This window comes from Lynx canadensis, chromosome A1 (assembly GCF_007474595.2).
Source record: "Lynx canadensis isolate LIC74 chromosome A1, mLynCan4.pri.v2, whole genome shotgun sequence".
In the NCBI taxonomy this organism is placed as follows: Eukaryota; Metazoa; Chordata; class Mammalia; order Carnivora; family Felidae; genus Lynx; species Lynx canadensis.
This window is the reverse complement of record NC_044303.2, coordinates 7651596-7672885: the sequence shown is the minus strand read 5'-3', so window position 1 is coordinate 7672885 and position 21290 is coordinate 7651596. Positions and strand designations below refer to the sequence as shown.

The 21290-nt window shown below is 36.8% G+C and overlaps 1 protein-coding gene and 1 long non-coding RNA gene across 6 annotated transcripts in view; both read right to left on the bottom strand.

The window, feature by feature from the left end:
• The window catches only part of PAN3 (poly(A) specific ribonuclease subunit PAN3), a 134717-nt gene that overhangs the window by 76219 nt on the left and 37208 nt on the right, over positions 1-21290 (bottom strand). For 3 of the 5 annotated variants that reach the window (XM_030308388.1, XM_030308378.1, XM_030308397.1), the window contains exon 5: positions 18954-19115. The exons of the other annotated variants lie outside the window; for them this stretch is intronic. In XM_030308388.1, coding sequence (XP_030164248.1) covers positions 18954-19115 — 162 coding nt within the window. The remainder of the gene's footprint in view (positions 1-18953; positions 19116-21290) is intronic. 5 annotated transcript variants of the gene reach the window in all.
• On the bottom strand, positions 1805-13486 carry LOC115509172. The gene is made up of 3 exons (XR_003967242.1): positions 13476-13486; positions 8097-8102; positions 1805-2849 (listed from the first exon to the last, which is right to left on the bottom strand). It is a non-coding gene; the product is annotated as an uncharacterized LOC115509172 (long non-coding RNA).

Below are 21290 nucleotides of genomic sequence, written 5' to 3'. Positions count from 1 at the left end.
ATTTAAATTCAATTAATTATTTTAAATTAATTTTAAAGCCGACTTTGAAAGGATTTCTTACAAAGGAGAAAAGGATGGAAATAATCATTCCACCGTTCCCAAACAAATCATATATAAAATGCCATTATAACAAATGAGAGAGTCTCCAAATCTATTATAATAGAAATTATTTAAATTAATGTTAACTATGAAAGTTTACACACTAAACTGCAACCTTCAGAGATTCAACAGTCACAGTGGCAAAAAAACGTACCTCACAGTGAATTTTAATTAAGAAGTGAAGAGAAAAATCTAAGGTCTTCCCTCCTTTCTCTTTCCTGATTTAAGATGGCAAGGCAATTCCCTTGAGTGGATGGGGTGAGAGTTGGTTTTATTCAACTCTGAGTATTTGAGATTAGAGAAAAAGTAAACGGATTTAAATGGCAGAAAAAACAATTACACAGGATTTAGGTGTAACACAAAAAAACCCACTAAATTTAGGAATAAGAGAATAGAGCTATTACTATTAACAGACAATGTACATTCTTATAGCCAGATCAGAGAACTATCAGAAATATTTCAAGTATTAATTAAAAATTATAATAATAATGAGAATACTTTTTATGATACAATTACTTAAAATAACTACCATTAAAGGATAGATTCTTGAAATGGCTTTAATTTGGGGGGGTTAAGGGATAAAGATGGGTTTTATAAAGTGACAAAACAGCACAGGAACCCACTTTGAACATGTTTAAAAAAATAATTTTCTCAACAGTAAGGCAAAACTGGTTAACTAAAACCAGTATCACCTTAAAATGAAGTATCTGTTCATCAGAAAATAAACAGTTTCTTTTAGCTTTAGGAGGTGAAGGTTGCATCTAGAGACTCAAGGACTTGGGTTGTAAAAATTTTCTAACTTCAACAACACTGAAGAGAATAAAAAGTTTTATTACTCCTGCTCTAGGATTTACATAATCCTTGCGTAACTATCCAAATATGTTCCTGTAGTATCAACTTTGTTTTTTCATATACAGATAATTATATTCATAATTTTATTTCTAATTTTTATTCATATTTTAAAACCCTGATTTTCAGCAAACTTTAAACAGCTCTAAATGCACACTTGAAAAAAAATTTTTTTTAGTCAAGTAAGACTTTGGGAGAATTTATCAAGAAAAATGGAGTTTTAGGTTCTCATATACTTAAATTTATACTGCAACTTTCATGCCAAAAACAACCAAGTGCTTTTTATAAATTGACACCATCCCCCAATATTTACCTGTAATCCCTACCTGTATTCTCTAAACAAAAATAGACTAAATCGAGTCCTAACCTTTAGCTTCAAAAGCACTGTTGTAACTATTTTAAAAGATTTTTTAATTTTTTTTTTAATTCGGGGGGGGAGGGTAGAGAAAGGGAGAGAGCGAATCCCAAGCATACTCCCCACCTCTGTTAGCGCACAGCCCAACACAGGGTTCAAACTCACAAACCCTGAGATCATGACCAGAGCAGAAATCAAGAGGCGTAACTGAGCCACCCAGGCAGCCCTGTTATTATTTTTTAAATAAAACAGTAATTAACATTTCAATGTAGACATCCCACCCAACCAAAATGATAGAGTATTTCCTTAACTTACAGGGTTTTTCACAAATGAAGTAATTTTCTGATGAGGTTTCTAACTCAGGTTTTTGTTTTTTGTTTTTTTAAGTTAATTTATTTTGAGAGAGAGAGAGCACATACAGGGGGAGGAGTAGAGAGAGAGGATACCAAGCAGGCTCCACACTGACAGCATGGAACCCGAGGCAGGGCCCGAACCCACGAACGGTGAGATCATGACCTGAAGCCAAAACCAAGAGTTGGACACTTAACCGACTGAGCCACCCAGGCGCCCCAATTGCTAATTCGTGTGCAACACAATTTTATGCTTTTCTACTATTATAGGATTGCATGGAAACTGCTACTCTTAAAGTAAAATTCAGATTTTTAAGACTCTGCTGGACTCCACTATAAACAGAACACTTACTTAAGACCACAATAAAGCAGTCCCATAAATTAAGGGACTCATTTAATAAATAGTGCAAAACAAAATGAAAAGTGCCACCATTAAAATAGGTTTTTAAAATGTGGTAGAAAAACAGGAAGATTCTATTAAATGAAAATAGAACACAAACTCTTACGTACTGTTTCATTGCAAATATGTCAAAAAGGTCTGTAAGAAAGTTACCCTAAGGTGGTATGATGTATGATAAGAAACCACTACTGTTCCTGAATATTGGTCGGATTTTTAAAAATTACATAATAAACCCATAAAAACCCATAAAATACCTTCCACGATACATTCCTTATAATGAACGCAATTTGCTTTACTTGTCTAATGGCTTAAGTTTTTATCAGTAATCTTTCTACTTTCTGAACGAAACATGACCTGCTTTTTCTTAACAGTTTTATTTAGATATAACTGACATATAAACACAGTGCACATTTTCTTAAGTTTATTTATTTTGAGAGACAAGCACGCACAAGTGGGGCAGGGCAGAGAGAGAGACAGAGACAGACAGAAACAGAGGAGAGAATCCCAGGCAGGCTATGCACTGTTAACAAGCGATGTGAGATCACAACCTGAGCCAAAATCAAGAGTCAGGACACTTAACCGACCGAATGAGCCACCCAGGTGCCCCTAAACTGCACATATTTAAAATATAACCTCTTTGCAACTCTGGTCATAGGCAGAAACCAGGAAACAATTACCCAAATCAAGATAATGAATATATCCATGATGCCCAAATGTTGCCACAAACTTCGTTTGAATTCCTCCCTCCCATTCCTCTCTACTCCCCTACTTTGGTCTCGAGGCAACCACAGATCAGCTTTCTGTCACTATAGATTAATCTACCTTTTCTAGAATTTAATATGAATGAATCTTACATACATATACATGCAGGTTTTTTTCCGAGCTTCTTTCACTTGGCAACATTAAGATTCATCCATGTGACTGACTCCACCAATATTTCATTCCTTTTTTACTGCTAATATTTCATAATATCCATAGACCACAATTTGTTTATTCTTTTATCCAATGGACAAAGGTGGTTTCCAGTTTGGGGCTATTAAAAACAAAGCTGCAAAGAGAACGCTCAGGTACAAGTCGTTGTGTAGACCTATTTCATTACTCTTGGGAAAGTGCCCATTAGTGAATGGCTTGGACACACAGTATGTGTATATATAACCTTTTTAGAAAATTGGTATGGGGGCGCCTGGGTGGTGCAGTCGGTTAAGCGTCCGACTTCAGCCAGGTCACGATCTCGCGCTCCGTGAGTTCGAGCCCCACGTCGGGCTCTGGGCTGATGGCTCGGAGCCTGGAGCCGGTTTCCGATTCTGTGTCTCCCTCTCTCTCTGCCCCTCGCCCGTTCATGCTCTGTCTCTCTCTGTCCCAAAAATAAATAAACGTTGAAAAAAAAAAAAAAAGAAAAGAAAATTGGTATGCTATTGGGCACCTGGGTGGCTCAGTTCGTTAAGCGACCGACTTCAGCTCGGTCATGATCTTGCGGTTTGTGGGTTCGAGCCCCGCATCAGGCTCTGTGCTGACAGCACAGGGACTGGAGCCTGCTTCAGATTCTGACTCCCTCTCTTTGCCCTTCCCTTGCTCGCTCTCTGTCTCTCTCTCTCAAAAATAAACAAACATTAAAAAAAATTTTAATTGGTAAGCTGTTTTACAAAGTAGTGCTACTATCTTAATATACCCACCAGCACTTTGTGGAAAGACCAAGTTGCTCTACATACTCGTGAACATGAGCTTTGGTCAGATTTTTATATTTTAGACATTTTAATAGGTGTATCTCATTGTGGTTTTAATTTGCATTCCCCAATGACTTACTTAATGGCCATTCTGTGTCTTCTACTGTAAAATGTCTGTTCACACTTTTTGACCATTTTTATTGATTTTTTGTTTTCTGTTGTGAAATTGGCAGTTCTGGATAGAAAGCCTTGGTCTACATGTTATACAAATATTTTCTCCAGGTCTATGATCTGTCTTTTCATTCTCTTAACAGCAGCTTTCAAAGAACTGTGGTTCTTAAATGTTGACGAAGTCGTTACACCTAAGAAATACCTGCCTAACCCACCAAAGTTACAAATATTCTGTTTTCTTCTGTTTTAGGATTTCATGTTTTACATTTAGGTCTAGGATTCACTGAGTCAATTTCTATGAAGCGTGAGGTAGGAGTCTAATATTTTTGCACACACTCAATTATTCTAGCGCTGTTTGCTAAAGAGACTCTTCTTCCTCCGCTCAATAGCCTTTGCTACTTTGTTGAAAATCAACTATTTATTAGCAAGTTAATTTCTGGACTTGATTGTGCTCCACTGATGCCCATCTATCTTCATGTCAAAAGCACATCATCTTGATGACTACAGCTTTACAGTAATTCTTGAAGTCGGATAGTGTACATCTTGCATCTTTTTGCCTTTTTTCTTTTTTAGTTTGGATTGGTTATTTGAATGTTTACATGAGTATTAGGCTAAACTTATCAATTACTATTACATAGCCTGCCGAGGGGCGCCTGGGTGGCTCAGTCAAGCATCCGACTTAGGCTCAGGTCACAGTCTCACAGTTTATGAGTCTGAGCCCCGCATCGGGCTCTGTGCTACCAGCTTGAAACCTGGATCTTGCTTGGGATTCTGTGTCTTCCTCTCTCTCTGCCCCTCCCCCACTCAGGCTCTGTCTCTGTCTCTCAAAAAAATGAATAAACGTTAAAAAAAAATTAAATACCCTGCTGAATTCTAATTGACAGTATACTGAATCTGTAGATCAATTTGGTAAGAATCAACGTCTTGCATCTTAACAATAATGAGTCTTCAGATCCATGAACATGGTATACGTCTCCTTTTCTTTAGGTCTTCTTTAATTCCTCTCAGGAAAGTTTCAAAGTTTTTAACGTACAGTTCCTCAGACTTTCTGTCAGATCAAACCACATTTTGTATTTCTGGCACTATCATAAATTACATAATTTTGAAACTTTCACTTTATATTATTTGTTGCTAGTGCATATGTACCAGTTTCCTGCGGCTACCGTAACGAATTACCACAAACTTGATGGCTTAAAACCCCAGAAATGTATTTTCTTCCACGTTTTGGAAGCCAGAAGTTTACAAGGAAGTTGCCGGTGCTCCCCTCCAGATGCACTGGAGCAGAATCCATTCCATGCTTCTCTCCTAGCTTCTGGCAACTGCCGGCACTCTTTGGCATTCCTTGGCTTTACCACATCACCTGTTTCTGCCCCGGTCCTCACATCCCCTTCTCCCGTGTGCAATCTCCCTCTGCCTCGTCTTAACCAGGACGGACCTGCCATTGTTCAGGGGCCACTTAAATAATTCAAGATGGTATCACCAAATCCTGAACTTAATTATACCTGTAAAAGACTCTTCTTCTAAATCAAGTAGAATTCACAAGTTCCAGGCAGGGATTAGGACATGAACTTACCTTTTAGGGAGACCAATTTGGGCTGAATTTGTTCTTCTTTCTCTAGTTTCTTAGAGTAGAAGCTGAAGTCATTGACCTAGGAACATTTCTTGTCTACTCTAGGCATTTAATGCTAAAATCTACCTCATTAGTGTGTTAGCAGCATCCCACAACTTTTAACATGGCTTCATTGTCATTCACTTCAAAATGAAAGTTACAAAGCAGTTGTGCTATTACAAAGTTATACTGAACTTTCTGCTTCCCCTATTTCTTCTTTGCCCCATGAATAATTTAGAAGTGTGCTGTTCAGTGTCCAAATACTTAAAGATTCTCCAAAAATCTTTGTTACTGATTTCTATTTTAATGCCACTGTGGTCAGAGAACACATTTGTATGACCTGAATCCTTTTAAACTTATTGAGACTCGTTCCGTGACCCAGAATTGGTCTTAGTCAATGTTCTACGTGCACTTAAGAAGAGTATGTATTTGGCTGTTTGTGAGCAGAGTGTTCCATAAACGTCAAACTGACAGAGCTATTGAAATCTCCCATATCCTTACTGATTTTGTCTTTCTTCTAATACTCAGAGTACTGAAATCACTATCACTGTTTGTCTACTTCTCCTTTCAACTCTATTAGTCTTGGTCTCATATTTTAACCCTCTTTTATTAGGTACATAAACATTTAACAGTGGTACATCCATGCTCTTAATGAACTGTCCCCTTTATCTAACAACTCTTTTTGTTCCTGATAATATTCTCGGCTCTGAAATCTACTTCGTCTGATAGGAGTATAGCTATCCCAGCTATATTATATGTACCCCATACATCACTATACTATATATACAGCTGACTCTTGAACAACATAGGTTTGAACTGTGCAGGTCCACTTACACATAGATTTTTTTGATACAGGACCTGTAAAATGTGTTTTCTCTTATGATTTTATTATTTTCTTTCCTCAAGCTTACTTTACTGTAAGAATATAGTATATCATACATATACCATACAAATGTTTATGTTATCGGTATGGCTTCCAGTCAACACTAAGCTACTAGTCATTACACTTTGGGGGAGTCAAAAGTTACACATGGATTTTCAAATGCATGGAGGGTTATGACCCCAACCCCCATGTAGTTCAAGGGCCAACTGTATTACTATACTCTATATAGTATGTATACACTAATGTGTAGTCGTACATTACTATTACTATAATTACTGTTGTAATTATAATTGTACTACCTGTTATAGTGTACAAGATACATGGATATAACACTAGTAATAAACACACACATTAGTCTTTTCTGACTAGTGCATGGTATAATTTTAAACATATGTTTGTCTTTAAGTCTAAAGTAGGTTTTTTGTCAGCTTCAAATAGTCGGATCTTGTTTTTTTAAATCCAACCTGAAAATCTCTGCCTTCTTCTTGGGACATTTAGGCTATTTACATTTAATGTGATTATTAAACCTATCTACCATCTTGCTACCCTTTTTTTAATTTGTTCTATTTGTTCTTTGTTCCCCTTTTCTTTTTTCTGCCTTCTTTGGGGATTAACCGACTTTTGAGTTTTCATTTTATTGCTTCTCTCCACTTATTAGCTGCAACTCTCTGTAGCGGTTGCCTTAGGTTTTATAATACATGTGTTTAACTTATCACCAACTATCTTAGTCTGCTAGAGTCATAACAAAATACCATACATGAGTGGCTTAAACAACAGAAATTTAAGTTCTCACAGCTCTAGATGGTGATAGCCTAGGACCAAGATGCCCTATTAACTTGGTTTTCAAGTTTTGTTGCGCTGTCTGTATCGTTTCTTTCCCAAACAGATAAATTATGCCACACCTATCCTTTTGATACTGTAGATATTTCTGAAGCATCAAATCATGACATCTATTCTACATTCTAAATATTTCTCAAATTCAACTATTTCTACCCGTGTCACCATCAGTGCCCTCCTCTACACCACTGTCATCTCTTCTCGGGTTTACTGCAACATCATCCCTATTGACCAACTAAACTCCAGTCTTGCTCACCTCTAATCCATCTTTTACGTTTCAGCCAGGATAAAAGAGAATAAAAGAGAAAAGCAGAGAAAAAGAAAAGGAAGAAGAGGAGGAAAAAGAGGAAGGGAAAGCAGGAAGAAAGGAAGAGAAGGGAAGTTTTGCTTAATGTGTTTACTGATGAAATCCATTTAGAGTGAACAGGTCAAGTCTCCACTGTTCTTGACAGAACTAAGTCAACTTAAAAAAAAAAACAAACGGGATAAAAAGTTGATGTTAATCTTAGCCTTATCTACTTTTTCTAAAACCTACTCCAATCTCCCATCTTCACTATTACTGTTCCCTATTTGGACTTAACAAAAGAGCCTAGTTGGGACTAATTCCAAAGATTTATGCCCAAGGGGTGTGGTTTCTCCCGGCAAAGGTGAATTACTTGGAATGGTAAAAGAAGGGACGCTGATAATGAGGGAGAAAGGCAGGAATTAGCAAGTATTTTGCCTTGATAAATTGTATGTAAAAAGGCATAAAAAGATGAGACCCACAGGCACAAAGAAAAGCCCTATTCAGAGCTATTTTTACCAGTCTTCAGTGTTCATAAGTCATACAGGGTAAAGAGGAAGGGGGGGGGGGTGGAAAGGAGAAGTCAAATAGCTAACTAGAGCCTCCAAGTTCACATTTCTGTAAGACTTTTTTTTTAATTTAATGGGTTGTTATTTCCCCTTATTTCAAGCACATCCAAATATGGTCAATTTATATTTACATTTATATTTATTATCAAAATATACTTAATTTCAGCTGACCTGCTCAAGACCAGCAAGGTTTCATCCTATAAGTTAACAATTAACATCTAAAATATTACTACTATTGTGAAATTAGTCTAGTATCTCAATTTCAAATTTTTCTGAAGCAAACTGGTAAATAGAGGGTTAGGAAATATGATTTTCTAAATAAATCAGAATCAAATTGGTGAAAACTGTGGAAGAAAGTTGATTACTAATGCTTCCAAGAGATGTACTCCAGTGTTATTTTAAACAGAAGTTCTCAAAAAAAATTTTTTTTAATAAATAGATAAATAAACAGAAGTTCTCCTATTTATATTTTGACTATCTTTAGAGTGAAGTAACATCAGTACATCAGAACCTACCAAATGAAAATCAATTAGTAATAAGGTTTGTACTAAGATAGAGTTTAATAAAACGTTTCAGAAGCTCAGCAAAAGTAATTATATACATCTTGAAACAATGGGAATGTAAATTTTCAAAGATACTCATTAGTTTATCCTTCACAAAGTGCATCATAAACAGATAATACCCTAAACACTATTCTTTTTTTTTTAATGTTTATTTATTTTTGAGAGAGAGACAGAGAGACAGAGAGAGCGAGCAAGCAAGCAAGCCAGTGGGGAAGGGGCAGAGAGAGAAAGAGAGGGAGACAAAGAATCTGAAGCAGGCTTCAGGCTCCGAGCTGTCAGCACAGAGCCCGACGCAGGCTCAAACTCACTACCATAAAATCATGACCAGAGCCGAAGTCGGACGCTCAACCGACTGAGCCACTCAGGTGCCCCAACCTAAACACTATCCTTGAGAATAGTTTGACAATATATCAAAATGAAAAATAAGCATGCCTTAGTACTCTGAAACCTAGGAACTAAAGCTAAGGAGAAAATCAAGTATGGGCACATAATTTTTGTACACATAAGTTTTGCATGTAATTTTTCAATTTATGATTGTTTTTAAAAAGGAAGTAACTAAAATATCTATCAGTAGGCATTCAGTTATGTGGAATTTGGTACCTACAATAGCATGTCGCCATAAAAATCATGTGAATTGATTTATTTTTATTTGCCATGGAAACAGGCCCACAGAGTAAAAATAAAATACAAATCAGGCTACAAATCAGCAATTATACTAAGTAACTATTTCTGTAAAATGGTGTGCTTCTGTCTCAGAGGAAGGGGAACGAAGGAAGACGTGTACGTGTGCATGTGCACAGGCATACAGGAAGACGTGTACATGTGCGTGTGCACAGGCATACAAAGGATGGTAAACATGTTCACTAAAATGTTAAGGGAGCTCTTATCTCCGGATGATGAGGAAAGCGGAGACATTTTGGCTTCCTTCTTTGTACTTCTCTATGGTATCTGATTTTTTTGCCCATAAGTTTATATGTTTTACAAAAAAGTTACAGAAAAGTTTAAGATTTATTCATCATAAAGCCACTTACACAGTTCCCTTTGCTTAGAGTTATCGCCACCGAACGGCATGACGATACACAAGCATTCACACGGTATGCGATATTTCAATTGATACCAACAGAATCAATGTGCACAAAAAAGCAAAATCGGTGTACGGTGGATAGAAGACATTTTCAAACAAAAACAGATGAACCGCTCCTCTTCCACTTGAAACCTATTTGTTGTATGTCAAAGTCCCCCAGTAGTAGTAATCATTAATGGTCACAGAGGCGTTATTACCTAGCTCATTCTCAGTAGTACTCTCATTTATGTGTCAATCATCTCAAGAAAGCTTAAAAACAAAAAAATCACTCCCTAACAAGAGAAAAAGACCTATTCAGGTCAGTTAATGAGTAGTCCAGGAAAACAAGACCATCACAGCATTCCACAGAGTCAGGAATTACTATATAGCTATAACTGTTTTCTATATCTATGTACAGCTTCTATCCATACATATATAATACTAAAACTTATTTGCCACATTATATAGTAAGAGAAATTTACTTAGAGGCATTTTCTCTAATCAAGAACTCTGCCATACTCAATCACCAGATTCAACATTTATTAAGATTTTTCAAACATTTTTCTATAATGATATTTTTCGTCATGAAACCCTACCAAAAAAACTTAAGACAATGCACAAAGCATTAAATTTCAGGACTAACATCAGGCCAAATACTATGAATCACCAGTCACTAATCCAGGTTCATCCATTCAATTATTTCAACAGCTAATACATAGAAGATACAGTGTTAGGCAATGTGCTAGGCACTGTGGAGAAGAAAAACATAGAAAACACAGGCACTATAGTCTAGAAGCTCACAGACTGGCATTTCACAGGTACAGAATGTACACTGAACCCAACTCCACAATCCCAGACGTTCAGAACATCCACATATCAATATTAAGTAGAAGCATCTACAGTGTGCCTTTAGGACAGGTTATACATCCCTTAATTAGAACGATGTAAGTGCTAGGGAAAAGTGAACAAATGCTTCATGCTGACTAATTAGGTCAAAAGATGATATGCTTGAAATGAATCCTAAAAGACAAGTTTGCAGAGTCAAGACAGAGAAAAAGACACAGCAATCAAAGCAATGTTCAAAGACAATGTTCTAAGGCAGAGGCAGAAAGAGCATGGTATTCAATAGTTGAGTAGGTCTACAGCAGTAATCAGGAGAGAAATCAATAGGTACAGCTTGGATACATTCCTGAAAGATCTGGATTTTATTCTAATGACAAAAAACAGATGACAAAGATAAGAAACAAGATCAAATAATCAGTTAGGCAGTGGTTTGAAAGTTAAGACCAGAAGCAGGAAAGCAGATAATGTTAATCTATAATAGTAAGTGTCCAGGTAAGAAATGAAGGTGGACCTAAATTATAACTCAGTGATGTTAAAAGTGAAGACAATTTCAGGCAATTTCCTGAATTAGTGGCAAGTCAGTTGGGCATCTGACTCCTGATTTTGGCTCAGGTCATGATCTCACGGTTCATGGGATTGAGCCCCACGTTGAGCTCCATACCAACAGCACCTGCTTGGGATTCATATTCATTCATTCATTCATTCATTCTCTCTCTCTCTCTCTCTCAAAACAAATAAACTTAAAAAAAGTGTCTAGACAATTTCAAAGTAGCCCAATCAACGAACCCTTGTTGGCCAAATGATATGACAGTTAAGGAAGATGGAAGAGGCAAGAAAACTCGTAAGTTAGACAACTGGGTGACATCAACAACCAAGACAGCACAGAGTTGTGAATGAGTGTGTCCAGATGTGTGTGAACAGGTTTAAAGGAAAAGATGTGATATTCATTTTAGACATAACGAATTTCCATTGTCTTATGCCGTATAGATGAAGATGTTCTGAAGAAGCTAGTACTTACAGTGAGTGTAGAGGACAGAGAGGATAAAAAAATATATACCTGGAAGTCAACTATGAGTAGGGAGTAGCTGAAGTCATGAAGATGTGCTGAGATCCCCAAGGGGCGCTGTGTGAGGTAAATGAGAAGAGAGTCAAGGACAAGAGCTTAGGAGAGTTCCTGAGGCCAGGACCACAGACAAGAGGTCCTCAAGAGAGACTATGAAAGAACAGTCGAAGAGCTAAGAGAACAAAAGTTTCAAAGAAAGAGGAATGGTCAACAATGTCAAATGGAGCAGAGAGAGATCAAGCAAGAACTGATACTTCTGGTAACCTTATCAAAAAGAGTTTCAACAGAGTCATGAAAGTGAACAGCAAAACACTGGGGATTGAGGGATGAATTAACAGTTAAAAAAAAAAGTAGCAACAATAAGCAGGAAGCATTTCTCAAATTGTTTTGCAGTTTCTCAAACATGTTGACCCTAGAACATTTCCTCACGTAGCATTCCTTACCCTTGGGGTCCCAGAGCAAAAGAAACTTAAACATGGCATGTTCACAAACTATCAGGAAGAAATCACTGTCGAGGGAGAGACTGACTACAACTGAAAAGGGATAAATAATAGAATACATTGTTAGAGGGAATAAAGATAGGCTCTGAAGCATATAATAGAAGAACACCTGTTTGTCTGACACAGGAAGAAAAACAGGAAGGGTATGAATGCAAATGCCGTATACAGGTCAAAAGCTGCCACATGAGACAATTCATTCTCTCTTTTTCCCTCCTCTGAACAACACAAGTCACTTACTCAAAAGTAACAGAGAAGCGGTGAGTAGGTGTGAGCAGAGTGTTAACGGTTTGGAATAGCAGCTATAAGATAAGAGAAAAGAAGTAGATCTGAGGTCAGAAAGCAGTATGTACATACTAATGCCATTTGAGCTGCACCACAGTTCTAGAACTCTTCAAAGTACTGAGGAGCCCTGAGTAGAGACAGGATTAAGCCTCAACCTCATAAAATTCCAACCCATTCCATCTAAAGCCCAAACGATTCCATCTCCTAGGGCCTAAAGTCTGGAAATCACCTGAAATAACACTAAAACTCAGCAAGAAACTAAAGATTGAAGTATATCCAGTGAGTTTCCAAAACCTCTCTGGGATCTTAAAAGCACCAGTAACAAGCAACTAGAATTCACAGGAGGATTTGTGGGCCAAAAGATTTTAATGTGAGCATTCTTCTACTTAAATACTTCTTACAAGAAATGCCATTTAATCAGACCACAAGGGGGGCAAATGCCATCAAAAGTGATGTTGACAAGTATGAATCTCCCTAACACACCCAACAGTCCAACCGTTCTCATCCATTTATATCACTTCGGGGGTAAGCTAAAACAACAGTAACACTAATAATTTATGATCCATATTGAGACAAAATGAATATGATTTTATTTAACATGTCATTACTTTTAAGTAAATCTTAACCAGTAACACCTTGAGAAGTTTACAAAATCACGCACTTCCCCTTCTTTTATTCAAGTTGACCCCTAATTCTTTTGTTTTTAATGTTTGTTTATTTTTGAATGAGAGCGAGCACAAGCAGGAGAGGGGCAAAGAGAAAGGGGGACAGAGGATCAGAAGTGAGCTCCACGCTGACAGCAGCGAACCCGATGTGGGGTTCAAACTCACGAACCACGAGATCATGACCCAAGCAGAAGTCAGATGCTCAATGGACTGAGCCACCCAGGAGCCCTGACACCTCATTCTTATGGGAAAGATGGGAGCACACTGTTATCCCTTCCAAAAAAAAAGCATTTTTAAACTAATTTTTAAAAATATTCAAGAGTATTAGTTAAAATGTGAGCCTCTAAAAGACAATTAATGTCACTGCCTCATTACACACACACACACACACACACACACACACACACGCACGCACGCACAGAGCCACACACATCTGAATATAACTGACAGCACCCTAAATAAATATAAACAAAGACAAAGTTTAGAAGTGATAAGGTGCAACTGTAGTTATGGAAATTTATTTAATATCCACCAGGGGCTTGGAAATTTGAATCCTCATAATTCTGTAAGGTAGGTGACAGAATATTTCAATCCTAAACAACAGTATCTGAACTAGAGAATCACTGTTCTAAGAAAAAAATTTGAAATTCACATACACCTTTTGTCAGACAGAGAAATGGGTAATCATCGCAGGCAAAGGCTAAGAAAAGATAAAAGAGAATTCACACTCAGGTAAAATAAAGTACTCCTGGTGTGGAGTCTCCAGTAACCTTCCATCCGCCATCTGCTTGGTGTCTGGGCAAAGATGGTGAGCAAAGTACAACATGGAGAAGCCCTGTAACTTCACAACAGTGTCAAGAAGTAATTAAGACTACTGCCAGGCTCAGGAGATTGAAAAGTATCAAGAATACTTGGACAATGTTAAACTTTTGCGTTTCAAAAAAATAGAAGATCCTCGGGGCGCCCGGGTGGCTCCGTCGGTTGAGCGTCCGACTCTGGCTCAGGTCACGATCTTGCGGTCCGTGAGTCTGAGCCCCGCGTCGGGCTCTGTGCGGACAGCTCAGAGCCTGGAGCCAGCTTCGGATTCTGTGCCTCCCTCTCTCTCTGCCCCAACCCACTCGTATTCTGTCTCTGTCTCTCTCAAAAATAAATAAACATTAAAAAAAAATTACAAAAATAAAATAAAATAAAAAAATAGAAGATCCTTTAACATTTCAAAAGAAATCACCATCCTCTGTTCTAAATCAGTTGTGATCATTAAAGTAAAACATGGTGGCCATATAGCCCAGAAAACCCATCATCAAATTTTTTAAAGATATAAAAGTATTAGAATACCACAAAACTGCATACATTGCCTAATAAAAGGAAATTAAACAGTAACTTTTCGAGACAAAATACATTAATGGTACAAAAATAGTAGCAAATACATGCTCAGACTCAAAATATTTACAGTCCAGTGAGAAAAGGCAAACAGATAGAGAAACTTAATATAAAACAGAATGAGGTAAGTCTTAACACCAAGTATTATAGAAACAGTAAAAAAAAAAAAAAAAAAAAAAAAAATTCTTTGAGGTGTTTAAGCAAGCATTCACAGAGAAGGTAGTATTTGAGTTAACTCTTGAAGGGAAAAGGAGGAAAGATTTTTTGTTTGTTTTTCAGATTCGGTTAATAATAGCACAAAATACAAAGATACAGAGAAGTGACAACATATTTCATGTTATATGAGGTATGAAAGATTCAAAATGATTAGAATTTAGGAAGTGTGGATGGTTAAAGAGAGATAGCCCTAGATAAGTAGAACAGATCCTGAAGGGATTTGAGAAAAATTATTCAGAAGATACACTTAGGGTTTATATAAACTATGTCAGTAGTGTTAAAAAAGGAAAGAAGATACTGTAGAATTTTAAAGAATACAGACTACAGGCAGACAACATAGTAGAAAAATCTCAGATTTACAATTAAATAGACTTGAGCTAGGAATCCTAGCTCTATCACTTATTAACAACAAAATTTTCGGGGGTGCCTGGCTGGCTCAGTTGGTAGAGTGTGTGACTCTTGGTCTCTGGGTTGTGAGTTCAAGTCTCATGTTGGGTGTAGAGATTACTTAAAAAAATAAAAATAAAAATAATAATAATAATAATAAAACCTTTAAAAAAAAGTAAGGTTTTTCTAAATTGCAACTTCCATTATTTGTCAATTGGGGATGATATGTCATTACTGTAGAACAGCCTTAATATGATGGCAAATACATTGTCCAATGTATTATCTGTCAATTAACGGATAGCCAAACTTCAGTAGTTCCCTTCTTATACCAAATGGCAGAATGTGAGAGATGACGGGGAAGAAGTCAACACATGTTGCCTCAGTGACTGGGAAGATGAGGAAGTCATTTACTAAAGAAAAACCACATATTGAGGAGGGCATCTTTTGGGATGAGCACTGGGTGTTGTATGGAAATCAATTTGACAATAAATTTCATATACTGAAACAAAATAAAAATAAAAAATAAAAAAAAGAACCACAAAAGGATCTGCAGATTTGGAGAAGAGAAAAATGCACCGAGTTTTAGACATGCCAAATTTGCGGTGATAATGGGATACGTATCTACATGCAAAGATAGAAAGCACAAAAAATCTGGATCTTGAACTCAGTAGACGGTTCTAATAGAAATAAAATTGTAAGAATTTTAAGCGTACAAGGGAAAGCAAAAAACAAGCGAGCCAAGAAAAGGAGCTCACAAGGAGCCACAGGCGAAACAAGAGTCAAGACTGCAAAGAGGAAAGAGTTTCAAAAACAGAGAGGCGGCCAGCAGTTCTAAGTGCTGGATCAAATGCTGTATTTGGTAATTAAGAAGATCTCGGACATTCTACGAGAGCAATTTCAGTGAAACTTGTAAAATGCCAAGTTGCAGGTACTGAAGGAATAAATGGGTGGTAAAGACATCAGAGAAAAGAACAGAAGCTATTCTAAAGGTCCTCATGTGGAAGCTCCACAAACATAGTACAGAGACCTGATGTACGTCAAAAGAGCCACATGTAAAATAAATTTAGCCTCCACCAAGCTACAAAAAAACCTAAGGAAAATAGTATCGTTGATTCTCTGACGAGCATGTTTTGTATTTATACATCTTTTTTTTTTTTTTTTGTACGAATGTATTAGAATGAAAGCATGAATCACTGTTTTACAAAAGTCGTGGGTTTGGTAAACAGGCTCTCTCATATCATGAGATTCTTGGTGAAAAAGAAATAAAAAGATTGCTAAGTGCTAAAAGATGGGGGATCATAGAGCTCTTGAAAGAAATCCAACACTGAAGAGAATAAATGCAATTATGAATGATTCAGGTGGAAACCTTCAGACTTCAGAGAAAGTTTCTGTTGCTGTTTTCGATTCAAGGTTTTTGTTGGTTACCTTTTGTTTTCAGAAATTGAAAAACTTCTAGAGGTGTTAGGTTAAGACCAAGAAATCAATGTAAAGATGTTTCCAGATCCAGAAAGAAAAGTAACTAAGCGTCACTAAGAATCGGATGGAAAGGTGAGGAAAAGGACTAACTTTACAAATACTGCAGTTATGCAGAGGCTACAGTCCATGTCCAGTATGCACAGTCTATGTATGCACTCTCACCTAAAACAAAGTTCCTCCTCAGAAGTTCAGTTAACTAGCTAGGTCATTAAATCAATCACAGCTCTAATACATTAGAGGGTATACCAGAGAGAGGGAAAGAGATTTTTAAAGTCTGACAAACATGGGTGAAAATGCCCACTTCTCTACTGGCTACTATTTAACCTTAATGTTACTTAGCTTCTCTGAAGATGTTTCTTCATTTAACAATAACATTTGCATCCTAAACTGTGAGGAACATCAAAAGGGATGATTTATGTAAAGAGCTCACCACAGTGTCTGGCACAAGGTAACCATTTAAGAAACAACAGCTATAACTACTAAAATGAAATATAAATTAATATTTCTCTGACCGTAGGATTGAGAAGACCTAAGATTTAAAGGAAAGGAAACAGGAAAGATTAACGTATCTGGCTACGCATTTTTTGAGTAACATTTTTTATGTGAACATAAATAGAAAATGTTAAAAAGCATCATATAAAACTAAAACAAAAATGGTAAAAGAATGGATTGACATGAATTAGTTTTCTTCACACAACAAAAAGATAAACCCCCCCCTCCCCGCCAAAAAAAAAGAAAAGAGGCTGACATGCTCCTTGCCCTGCATAAACACCACCAGGTGCCCAATGTAGGAACCCACAGATACAGTAATGGACACTAAGTGGGTATTTTTTAGTACTTCAACGTGTCACTGATACTGGGAGGAGGTACCGTCCTTCCGATGTTAGACCAAGCTATAATAAGGCATCCTCATGTCCTTAAAGGAAAAGAACTATCTGCAGCATAAAATAACAGCAGTATTTGAAATGTGAGATTCAGAGAACACCAATCTTTCGCACATTGAAAGGTTTGTCTACTATAACCCGTTTTAACCAAACAGAAAGCATAATTCTAGCATACGCTCTTACAGCAACCTAACGGTGTTTCAAGCTGAGCTCGAAAGAGGTACCTCGAGACCGTCACTGGGATAAGACGGGCATATTGTGGAGAGGCCGAGTGGCTCTGCCCATGCACGACCAGTGTCACGCCCCACAGCCCGCACACCAACTCCACCTCCACTCATCTCTGTTCTTGTCTAGTTAGGGTGCAATTTATTTTCAGACTTTCTTTTTAAAACTGAAAAATAATTCTAACTGTCAACATCGAATCTCTCTCCTACCAATCTCAAAGATAAAAATTCAACGAACTGTACTGCTATTCATTATTGCCAGATTCAAAACTCTCCAAGGAAATTTTGAGGATATTATCCTGGGGACCCTCCCCACCCCCCAAAACGTTTCCTTACCTTTAGGAAATACTATGAAAACTTCACTTGGGGCAAATGCTATGTTTCACAATATTTTTGTAGTAACTTATTTATTTCTATGCCCAAGGGAATATAGATATCGCTGTGGTATTAATACCGAACAGACCAAAGTATCGTGGAACCCCTTCATAACACAAAGTGGTGACAGAAATAAAACCGAGTTGTTAACTTTGTTGTATGTTTTCTGCATGTGGTGTATGTATGTGGGCTTACAGCCTCTGCGCTAGCAACGCATTAAAAATACCCATGTATTCTGAAAGTTTGGGGAGAAGGATATTCGACTTCCACCTAGACTGCAGGTCTGATTAACAGGTCTGTATTATACCATTACCAGTGTCATTAAAGGAGAATATAATCATTATTATCCAAATTACAATTGAATATAATTCAAACCTTTCCCCTGGTACTTCAGAATCTCACTGAAAAGCTAACCTTTGTGATAAAATCCATTTTCATTATTCAGCAATGATAGACTGAAATGTGCCTGCCACAACTCTATGAAAACATACTGTCGAAGCTGGTTTTAGAACCAACACGTAACAAGTCATTTACATACAAGTTTTATTTAGTAGTAAAAAATGTACAGAAAGACAACATATGAAGCTTCCTGTTATTGAGGTTGCAAATAAATGAGACTTCTATAAATTTTATAACGACTTTTGAATACAGTACCCTGAATAACTGTGTATGAAATATAATTTGAACTCATAACTTAACAAAATCCAAAAGGGAAAAACTAAATTTAATAAAAGAATAGGAAAATAACTACAAGCAGAGAAAGCTCAAAAGCCACCACAGAAAATCAATGAATTGGTTAACGGGCCACTAAACTTACTTCGATTTAAAAAAAAAAAAAAAAAAAAAAAAAATCACCTAAGGATATCAACTAAGCCATCCAACCTTCACACCCACCACCCACACAGACACAGAAAGCAGCCAAGATATTCACTTTCAAAAAATGTCTAATAAAATTATTTTTACCTGTAAATTGTTTTCTGTGACTCTGTTCCACCAAACCATATTGATGGGTACTCCTGATTTACACCTGTCAGCAAGGCAGCCAATAGGGTTCTTTGCTTTTCGTGCCTTTGATCCCATCGGAACTAGCCTCTCCTCCAGCATCCCCAGGCGATACTTCCTTGGCTAGGAAAAAGAAGGAAAGAAACCAGGCCACTCCTAACATCCCCCACACTAATCTAAACTAACATAACTAACATATAGAGGATAGCAGGAATGGTGGAATAGGAAACAAGCAAAATTTCTAAGATACTCCCTCTAACGTCCCTATCACCACCCACCGTTTCCCACCCCCACCCCCAATACACACCTCCAAAATAACCCACAGTCCTAACAGGCTGAACAACAATATGATATAAAGCAACAACTGTTGTAGAGATATACATTATAATCCCATTTTACCCAACTTTAATGAATAGAAATTACCAGCAAAGTTAAATGCTCTACACAATTTTTTCCACTGGCACTTACCTATTCTCACTGCAATATGAAGAAATGCTTCAAGGGCACAAAATACAGGTAAAAATATTCTCCAAACTCTTATCTTTTTCTGCTCCCCATTTTGCTACCTTATTTCCTACTGAGGAATTGCCCCCACTTCAAAGCAGCAGCTAATTCCTAAGAAATAGATTTGTTTTGAATTGATTTTTTTAATTTTTAAAATTCTATGCAGGTTAAAGTACAAGTCATTATGTCTGAAGTGGGCATTCAACTTAAGGTACTCAATGAAATCATCTCAAAAATTTTTTAAAAAATACACACATTTCATGGGACTTATAAATACCAGTAATGTGAACAGACTGATAACTGAATAGCTTGTCCAATAAAAGCATAAATTCATTGGCAAACATTGTCATAAAGTTAGCAAACAATCTTAATAGTAGTTGGCGGGGCTTTTTTATACGTGAAAGTTCATGGTAGTTGTCACCATCTGACCTCTAAATTTGCACTAAATTACATCTCAAGGGAATTTGTGTGTGTGTGTGTGTGTGTGTGTGTGTGTGTGTGTGTTTTTTTGTATACATATTTTTCCCTTTAAGGAATGCTGGTATATTCTTAGGGAAGGTGACTAATTTAAGCCTGAAAGAAGAAAATCTATGTTTACTCACTGTTCTGTCGTAAGTCTGCTGAAGCAAACAGTTACAATTAACTTTCTTCAGAAAAAGTGTCATGGCCAGACAAATACATAACATATAATTTTGGCTAGTAGAGACAACCAATTTGAAGAAAACTCTTGATTTCTAAATTTCAAAGTAACCTTGCAAATAACGCCTATGGGAATTATTCTATGCAAATTAGATTCTAACTACAGAGATGGGCCTTTGCCAGTGGTCTTTGATTTAAGGGGGAAAAAAGTAAACTTGCATAAGAAAGACAACTAAACTACCTACCAACCCAATAATTATAGCAGTGGATAAGTGTTTCCTGAGGCTAACACATTTCCACCTCTATGCAATCTCACACCAATTCAATTACCCTTCATGTCTACATCACAAGCAACTTCTGTGGATGAAAATAAAAATGTACTCATCAGAACAATACTATAAACGAAAGAATTTTAAAGGAACTTATTTCTAGTAACACAGCTCACAACTGTAAGACTTTGATACGCAGCAAAAATACTATCACCTTAATTAAGCTTTCACTAACTTAAAACTTCTATTTTAGAAAATGTCTGGCCTAAAGATTATCCTAATTATCAGAAAAGTTCAACACATCAAAGAATATTTACTTAAACAAAATCACAACCTATCAGATAGGATTTACACAAGGCACCTAAATTCCGGGCACGTATTTCAAATTCAGACTTGCTTTTGAGCTGGTTATTACAATCGGTGCAATTTATTTCCTTATACCGGTGCACTAAGCAACATAGAAAAAAAGTATTTAAATAAATCCAATGTAGCATTCTCCCTTCCCAACAGGTCTCCTTCTGTTTCTTATTTTTCCAAAGAGGAATCCATCACTTCTCTCCCCACCCCAACCCTCAAAAACCTGTAATTACCCTAACACCCTTCACTCTTGAATAGAAGAGATCCCCAAAAATGTGCCATTACAGATTTAAGTTTCTCCAATAAGTCCAAAAATGTGCCATTACAGATTTAAGTTTCTCCAATAAGTAGCAAGAGATTAAAACTTAACCTGAAAGTAAAACCTTCTATGTGATACCGAATGAAAAGACTTACGGTATCAGTACCATTTAAATTATCATGAGAAGCAAAAGAAGACAAAATGACATCTGAAAAGGGATGGCAGCCTTAGAAAGCACGAGGGTGAGGCGAAAAGACCACATGTAGAAGT